This window comes from Glycine soja, chromosome 18 (assembly GCF_004193775.1).
Source record: "Glycine soja cultivar W05 chromosome 18, ASM419377v2, whole genome shotgun sequence".
In the NCBI taxonomy this organism is placed as follows: domain Eukaryota; kingdom Viridiplantae; phylum Streptophyta; class Magnoliopsida; order Fabales; family Fabaceae; genus Glycine; species Glycine soja.
In genome coordinates, this window is record NC_041019.1 from 20,483,773 (window position 1) to 20,493,172 (window position 9,400).

At 27.7% G+C, this 9,400-nt stretch overlaps 1 protein-coding gene across 2 annotated transcripts; it reads right to left on the reverse strand.

Moving 5' to 3' along the window:
- Positions 1-773: 773 nt before the first annotated feature.
- Positions 774-8,124, reverse strand: LOC114397668 (carbonic anhydrase 2-like). 2 transcript variants are annotated; one of them, XM_028359828.1, is made up of 10 exons: positions 7,933-8,124; positions 7,559-7,620; positions 7,124-7,273; positions 4,633-4,681; positions 4,376-4,420; positions 3,566-3,682; positions 3,379-3,432; positions 2,279-2,364; positions 1,429-1,534; positions 774-1,238 (listed from the first exon to the last, which is right to left on the reverse strand). In XM_028359828.1, the coding sequence occupies exons 2-10, from the start codon at positions 7,609-7,611 to the stop codon at positions 1,071-1,073; spliced, it is 828 nt and encodes a 275-aa protein (XP_028215629.1). In that variant the 5' UTR covers positions 7,612-7,620; positions 7,933-8,124; the 3' UTR covers positions 774-1,070. The 2 variants fall into 2 exon arrangements, with proteins under 2 accessions (XP_028215629.1, XP_028215630.1); XM_028359829.1 differs by lacking the exon at positions 4,376-4,420 and having other exon boundaries at positions 7,933-8,120.
- Between the last annotated feature and the right edge of the window lie 1,276 nt (positions 8,125-9,400).

Below are 9,400 nucleotides of genomic sequence, written 5' to 3' on the forward strand. Positions count from 1 at the left end.
AACCGATGTTAACGTGGGTTAACATCGTTTTTTTTTATAAAAACCAATGTTATCTGTCAATAGTAACACATTCGTTAACATCGGTTTTTTTTTATAAAAATCGATGTTAACTGTCAATAGTAACACATTCGTTAACATCGGTTTTTTAACGTGGGTTAATATCGGTTTTTTTAAAAAACCGATGTTAACTGTCAATAGTAACACATTCGTTAACATCGATTTTTTACAGAAAACCGATGTTAACTGACAACAGTAACACATTCGTTAACATCGATTTTTTGTAAAAACCGATGTTAACTTTCAACATTAATATACATTTTCTGGGTGTAATTCATATTAGCAACATCGGTTATTGATAATTTTACGTTAACATCGGTTTTTAAAAAACCGATGTTAATGATAATACTATCAACGTCAGTACTTTCAACATCGATTCAAAAACCGATGTTGAAAGTCATAAATAACCGATGTAGAAAACATATTTTCTAATAGTGATATATGATTTTCAATATAAAAAAAAATCTCTTTTAATTTTTTATATGGATCTTGCTTGAGATTCTAATTAACGAATTAAAAGGAGAAACCTTTTATTATAAATCATATAAAAGCACGTTTAAAAATTATAGGTTATCACATTTCTATGCATTTTTTTCTTTTACTTTCTTAATCATTTCTCTTATGGTAAGCATTCACTTCTTTATTAATATTAATGGTAATTTATTCAAAGTGCTTTCATGCTCCAAGATTCTTAGTAGCATTTAAGAAAAAGGATCTAAAACATCTCATACTAAATTAAATGCATTGCTCAAGTTTAATGGCAAGATCAGAATTAAAGTTTGCCGAAAGAAAAACCACTTTGTAACATAAAACGGTAATAAAACAGAACTTATTGAGTTGGTCCAAGACCATTATTTTAGCTGAGTGTTCGTTCCTTCTTCTGGGGATTTGGGGAAAACAACTAGGGGAAGGGGGTATCTTATACAATTTGAAACACTTGCAATGGGAAGCTAGGTCATGTACATCCCACAGCAGGGTCAAGAACACTTTCGTTTATTGCTTCTTCAGTGGTCTTAAACGGATACAGAGTTAGAGATTTTGAAGTCCAGATCCCAAAGCTCAAATGTGCCCTTAACGAAATTGTAATGTGCACCTTTCAAGGCAAGTGTTTTCTTCTTCACAACCGCATCCCTCACAAAGGGATAAGTCAATAGGTTCCCAAGTGATACATTCACAGCTTCCTGCATTGCAGTGAGGAAGAAAACTTCAATACGAGATGGCATAACTATATTTGAAGCATTATATTCAATGCCAATAATTTTAAGCCCTTGTAATATATGCTATGTATAACATGGTTTATTAGAAACAAATTATGTTCCCAAATAATAAAGTAGTGTTGGACATAGAGGTCTTTAAGTAGAATTTACTTGCCTTTTCGCAGTTAGTACACTGCTCAGAAAATTCTAATGTGCTTGCTTCTGTTTTAACCTTAGACTTTGCTGGAGTGCAAATTTGGACCCAGTGCTCTATGAATTCACTATATGATGACATAAGAAGGAAAAAAATTCAGGGTCATTATGCACCTTACATTATCTTTTGTTGAGAAGGATTTAAGTACAATAAAAGTTATAAGATTGTTTGTGATGGTTAAAAGAAAAAGAGAAAAAGAAGAAGTGAATTCGAATCCTTCCTATTAACAAAAAATTAATAAATTAACATTAACTTTTAAAAAAATTAATACAATAAAATTCATTTGGGAATCCAACAAGCATAAAACCAATCACTATGTAGTACAATTTTCCAACAATCTTCCCTAAAAAAATCATTTATATAATCAATTTTATAATATATAAACATCTGTCCTTTCTAATGACCTACGAACATTATAATCTGACAGAGTGACAGGAGAACAACAAAATGCTAAATGTGCTGAACAAAAAGCAACATTTCTCAAACGTTGCCCCTTTATCATGCCTTTAAGTTACCTCCAATAAGGTGTAATCAACACGGAATGAAAATTGTTAATTTACTATTTTAAAGCCTGGCATGTGATTGATGACACTAAGCATTTTAAGACTGAAAAAAGGGTCGGTGAACCACCAAGTTAGTTGGAGATTCTGAAAAGTTAACCAAAATAGTTTAATGTTCTTTTTTTTAATGGACATGTACTTTTGATTTTGGTTATATAAAACATATGTACTTTGAGTACTCATCATCCTTTTGGCAAAATTATTTAATCTTTCATTGATGAGATGCAACCAATAATAAGGTAGACTTTTACCTTGCAGTGGTCCCATCATCTGGGATAGACATGAGGCCCTTTATACCTCCACAGCAGCTGTGTCCAATGACCACAATATTCTCCACCTATAAGACATTCACTTTAGAACCACAAAAAAAAAAAAAAAAGGCTATTCTAGTTTTAAAAAAGAAAGGCATTCTGTTCATCCTTCTGTGCACCACTAACAATAATCTATTAACTTTGTCCCTTTATTTTCCTCATTAATTTTCTTCATGAATCTGAATTGAAGGTGTGGTGGCTAGTGGGTAGGTATTGGGGTTGCAATTTGAAGAGAACGACCTAATTTAGAAAGGGTTAACACTAGGAAACAAAATATATATATATAAACGCGGAGAGAGATGCAGGGAGGAGCATGTTGTGGCTGGGTATTTGCTCGTTCCTAATTTATTTGGCAACTGAGAAATGATAATTACACAATCATTTTATACAAAAAGAGAGGGACATAAGAAGAGAAAAGAGAGAAATGTGTGATAAAATATGTGATTTGAAGGAGAGATAAGGAGAAAAAAAATATATATTATATAGTGTCAACAAAGTATATTACTTGAATAATAAACTAACTCTTATTGGTATCTAATAAATTATCAATTTTATTAATAAAGTATTACTTCCTCTACTAAATAGTCTTTAAAGTATGGAAACTATATATGTAATCCTTTTAGTATTAGAAATCTTATCAAGGGGTCTTCTAAATATTAAAAAATCTGTCCGAATTAGTCCCTGAATATTAATAAAATATGTTAACTTAGGGATTAAACTATTCTAGTTTTATTTGGGGACTACACAGGAGAGAAAGTAACACTTTTAGATCAAATTGATGGATTATTCTACCAAAATACATATCAAACTAACCATTTGTGAACTAACCTTTATGTTTATCCAAAAATGGTTTTTGTAACATTATCCTAACTTTACAGTGCTTTCATGTGAAACAAGGAACATAAGATGCGTGTGGATCCCAACAAATAATGAAACAAAGGCTATTTCTCCGCCACCGATGGTTCTAGTTATAATATTCACGTGCATGACCCACCATCTATATATTAATATTATAGGGAAAGTGGATGGCTATTTTTTACCTTTAAATGTACGACAGCATATTCAATGGCCGCCCCTGTTCCTGAATACTTGGTCTGAAACAACAAAAGTGCGAGTAAATTAAACGGATGACATTTGACGACAAATTTGAAATAAGGTTAGTGTTCATGACATTTAATTTGTCATATGATATAAGTCAAATATTTGATAGACATATTAATATTAAACCTTGTCATATGGTGGAACCATGTTGGCGATATTTCGGACCACAAAGGCTTCACCCGGATTGAAATCCAGAATGTGGGATGGGCAAACTCGAGAGTCTGAGCAAGCAAACACCATAAACTGCAAGTGTGGGAAATGCAACATTACAATAATAAGTGATTAACAATTCTTAATTAAACAGTGTTATCCAATAAATTTTAAACTTATTGCAATAAGTTACAAGTAATTATTTTTTATAAGTTTGCTCATCAAAATTGTTGAAATAAAGTATAAAGAATTCAGGTATAGTTTAATATTTATTTTTTCCTTAAAAATAGAAGGACTAGTACTCAAAATAGTTATATGTTCATCAAAAAATATTTTATTTTTTAGAATTTTTCTAAAGTTATGATTGACCTATTTGTCTTAATTTGAAAAGAAAGAAAAACTTAAAAATAATTAAGTCAAACACTATTTTCTTAAAAAACATAATGTCTCAATGCTTAATATATAACTATTATAAAGATAATTATTTCATTTCGTGTACACATTATAAACGATTCTGTCCTCTAACTAATTATAAAAACTACCTCTAATCTGACCATTGTTATAAAAGATAATTCCTCAAACATAGTAGTTATATACATCTTTTAAGACAGGAAATGCCTAGACACGGACTGCCAGTTTCAAACTAGTAGAACATATTAGATATTCAAGTAATATAAAATTGCAATGAGAACTATATATGTATGAATATCAAAAGTCATAAATGCATAGATAAAAAAAAGACAAAAGAGAATGACGAAGAAGACCGTTTCCTGATAAGACGATTACATAGTGGAATAATAGTTCACGCATGCGTACGATTGACAACAAAATCTGAAAAAAAAAAAATAACGTGCTTCATAATTAAACTTTTAAAATAATCGTCTCCGTCTTTACCTTTTCTATTTTATTTTATTTATTTTTTAATTTAGTTTATTTTTATTCTACACAGTTTATGGCCTTATGGAAAGTCAACTGACCCTACGGATAGCCAAATGGGCAACTATGGAAACAAAGTTACTGCTGAGTCAAATAATGTGGCTGACCTTTGGACTCTGGCCTTTGGCAAGTTCGCCATATAATTCCGGGTTCTTCCTGCAATAATAATAAATAAATAAACAATTAATTAATTAATTAATTAAGGACAACTAGCCACACAATAAAACTGTAACTTCCTCTTCCTCACCGGTTAAATTCCACAACAAAATAAAATATCCAAATTGAATCCAAGTATTTGTCTTCACCGTTATCAACTTTTTAATAGAGTTTAAGTTCATATATTTTTTTTTACTATACTGTTAATTAATTGATTTAATTGTAAAATTCGTAATTTTCTTATTTTTTTAATTCATTATTCTAATAACTAATTTTAACGGTTAACTAATAGTTAAATTTTATATGTAGAAATTTGATCAATATTTTCTTAAAAAAATATTTAAGGACTAAAATTATGGTCCTTAGAATAAATAACACACTCCTTTATAATTACGTCCAAATGACCATCTAGATATTTCTTACAAAATATAGTATTAATATAAGTTTTATGTAAAAATAATTTAAACTTTATTTTTTTAATTTATTATATTTGTATAACCTTATATATTATCTTTTCAAATATAATATATAAGATTAAATTTTATTTTTTTATAAATTAAAATTTGTATACTTATATAAGCTTTATTTTTATTTTATATATTATATTTTTATAATTTTATGTATTTTTATTATATTGTTCAAAATTTATTTTATACAATAAATATATAATATAAATTTTATCTTTAATATATGTTTTTTTATATAAATTATAATTTCATAAAATCACAATATTTTATTATCTTTTAAAATATTTATATATGTAATTTAATGAAAATATTTTTTTTATCTATATTAAGATATTTTTATTATTTATCATAATAGTATTCTTTTATTTATATTTAACTTTATTATATCAGGTACGTATTTTTTATAAAAATTAAATTATATGAAAAATATGTTTAATTAAATAAAATGATAGTATTTTCTATTTTTAAAAATATTAATGTATGTGATTTATTGACATTATTTTTTTATTTATATTATAATAAATAACATGAATATCTTAATATAAATAAAAATTATTATCACTAAATCATAAACATTATTTTAAAAGATAAATATAATATATAAAATAAAAATAAAACTTATATAAATATATATTTTAATTTATATAAAAATAGAATTCAATATTTTAAAATATAATATATAAGATTATAAAAATATATTAAATTAAAAAAATGAATTTTAAATTATTTTTACATAAAACTTATATTAATATCATATGTTACTTTAGTGTAATAATAAATAAGTGTGTTTTTTATTTTAAGGATTATAGTTTTAATTTTTTTCAAATAATAAATTAAAAAAAATAAGAGGATTGGTTCAGTGAAATAGTAAATTTTATAAGGATGGGATCATTTCATTTTGGTCCTGCAGCTAGATCTAGATCAATAGAGTCGTGATTAATTGAATACATTTATAAAGATATCTATCATAATTTATTTAAAAAAAAATTAATAATTTAAGATCCCTAAACCTAATATTGATGGAATATATATACACATATATCGCTTCTTACACAAATCAATGGTTCACAATCATTGATACATAGTTTATTGTTTTGTTGACCATTTTAAAGGCAAATGATCAGCAAAATGCTAATTTATGTTGTTGTCTTGTTATTCATTATAATAAAAATTATGATAGAAATCACAATAAAAGCACGCTGATAACACTTTTTTATATAAAAATAATATTTTTAACTTTTTAACTAATATTCTAATGCCTTAAAAAAATCTTATTAATCATTATTTTTAAAATATTAATTAAGAAATCAAAAGAAAAAAATATTTATAATAAATATTATAGAAAATATAAAAAAGTTTTAAATAATTTTATTTATTTTAATAATAAATAATTTCTTAACAGCTAGCATTTATCGTTGAAGTATACGAAAAGCTTATTAAAATAGGTGGAGATTAGGAGATATGTGACCCCAATGATGCTTCTCCATCTCCATTTATTTAGGAAATACCCTATAACTTATCATTTTCTGATATTTATTTAAAATTTACTTTCATTTAGTAATATATATAAAAAAAAAAAAAAAAAACTCCTAAATGGTGGTTTCGCCCCATGTGATCTATCCACCATTCTATAATTAAAAGGTCAACTTCTACAGGGTCTTATCACACTTAAATTAAGAAAAGTACCATCAAGACGTGTCTCTATGCATTTTGAGTTGTGACCGAGATAGGACCCACGCAACGAAATCAGATGATAACAGAACCTTACACTGATAAGTGCTCCAAAAATCGTAGTAATAACCTCTCACTTCATCAAGAGGAACTTTCGAAGTTCCCAGAAGGGGCAGTAACGGTATTTCACATAACGCAATTAGAGAAAAAAGACGCCCATATTCTACGCAGGCAAATTGGAAATTCTGAATTTCAAAACGAAATAATAATAATAATAATAACAAGAGAAGACCATATTACTCACTGAAATTTCTCGTTCTTGAAGTGGGCGAACCCGGTTCGGATCCTCTCGTCTGGGTTAAACGGCGTCGACCCGTTTGCGGTGGCGGTTTCTAGCTCCGCCGTCAACTGCTTGATCTTTGCGGCGGCGACGCCACTCAGGTCGGCTTTCTCGCTGGCAACACAACCAAAAGAAAAGTCATAACTAACACGTCAGTACCCGGGACAACATGGCCATTTGACTGCGCGGGGCCCACCGCGACCGTCTCATCGTCCAGACGAAATAAACGCGGTTTCGTTTGGTAATGGCGGAGAAACCGACGCCAAACGACAACATTAATCAACATTAATGTTACTTTTCCGTGCGTTTTGTCCTAATTACGTAACGGAGGAAGCGGTGGTGGTGTTTGCGTTTTGGCGAGAAAGAAAGTACAAAAAAAAAAACTTCAATATAGTTCACCTGATAAGCTTGGTCAACGCTGCAATGGCTTCCTCGTATGATCCTCCTGCCATTTCTTTCTTCTGCTACAAAATAAATAAACTATAAACTGATTAAAACTATAGAAATTGATTACATGCAGATGTGATAAATTAAATTCGTGGAAAGAGAGATTTGAATTTTGTAAATTCAACTAGATATGAATTCATAAGATTGACTTGCGGTTTAAGAAGAGATCATGCGGTCGAATCTCTCCTACTAACAAAAACTAATAAATAACATTGATTAATAAAATAAAGATAGAACAGAAAATAGTTGACGTAAATCGTGATTCAAAGTGAATCTGGAATAGATAGAAAAGGAGGCATCGAATCGCATCGTATCTGAGTACGAACCTTTTGTTTTGTTCTTGAGAACAGAGAGTAGTGATCAGAGAGATTGTGATAGAGGTGGTGATAGGAGTGTGAGTTTATATGGATGATGAGGTTTTTGTTTTGTTCCACGCGCTATCTAGCTAGAGGAAGAAGAGGGACCAGAACTCACGTATTGTGTGTCATCGATGCCGGGTATTAATAATTTATGACCCAAAGCGAAAATTTAAATACAAAGAAATGGCCTTAATTGGAAGGTTTGTATCTTTGTAAGTATATTTTTCTTCCACTTCGGGACTGTGGTATGACTCGTATGAGGTAGTAGAAATTTTTTGAAGAGTTAACGCAAGCTAGCATGCGTTTTTTCTTTTTCATATGTCACTGTAATAAGTTAATAATCCTCTTTCCGTTCCATAATCTATTAAGTTGATTTTTTTTTTTACTTATATTGAATTTTTAAGAAAATATTAAATAATTTTTTATTTATTTAATTGATGACTCATTTATTTTTTATGTACTATTCCTATTAAATATTTATTAAGGATATTCTTGAAGAAAAAAATATTTTATGTAATATTAGTTTTATAAAATAACATTTTAAAATATTTTTTTCGGTAAAGTGTTATTTATTTTGAAACGGAGGAAGTATAATGGTAGTTAATAAAAGCTAACAATGTTTAACACAATTGATAGATAATTTATACTTTGATGATTAATTTTATGACTTATTATAAAAATATCTTGATTTTAGAAAGAAAAAAAACCTAAATAGTTTAAAAATTGTTATTTAGATAAAAACACGTGGATGATTCTAATTGCTTAACTAAGAAGAAAAAGTTGACAAGACTAGAAAACATGTGTATTTAATACTTGCAAGCTAGCTATTCATAATTACCTTGTGAATCTTTTATTTCTGATTATGAATAAAAAAAAATATCAAGTTGTCGGTGCTCATGAAAGGATTAAGCATTTCTTTTTGTCTATCTTTTATATTCAATAATAAATAATTGAATTCATTTTATGGTGCTATATATTGATCATCATTTAATTATAAAAATCGTATATGCTTATAATTTCCATATTTCATTAGATAATCATTGATAAAAAGTCAAACAGTTCATTTTATATAAAAAAATCTCACTGGTCACTTTTTTATTCTTCATAAGATTCAAAATCTTACTTAAATAATCCGAATATAGATCTACCCGAACCATTATAATGCTAGTTTTTATTGTCTTTTATTGATTTATAATACGATTGATATTAATTTACGTAGTATATTTAATTTCATTACTCATGGGTTGTTTTAGGTATCGTTTTAACTTGTTTTACACAGATAAAAAAATTAATAAATAAATAAAAAAGAATAATAATTTTATAAACTTAACGTTATAATCATTAATGCTTTTTTTATATCATCATTAATATTATAAAAAATATAAATAAAAAATAATTAATACTATATTAAAAAAACCTAAAATGATAGTTTTTA

Excerpts from the sequence above, each read along its gene's own strand:
- LOC114397668 (XM_028359828.1), bottom strand. The coding sequence starts at position 7,611 with ATGGCAGGAGGATCATACGAGGAAGCCATTGCAGCGTTGACCAAGCTT. Across the intron at positions 7,274-7,558 it reads GCGTTGACCAAGCTTATCAG|CGAGAAAGCCGACCTGAGTG; the intron begins GTGAACTATATT and ends TTGTGTTGCCAG. Across the intron at positions 3,683-4,375 it reads GTGAACTATTATTCCACTAT|TTTATGGTGTTTGCTTGCTC; the intron begins GTAATCGTCTTA and ends CCACACTTGCAG.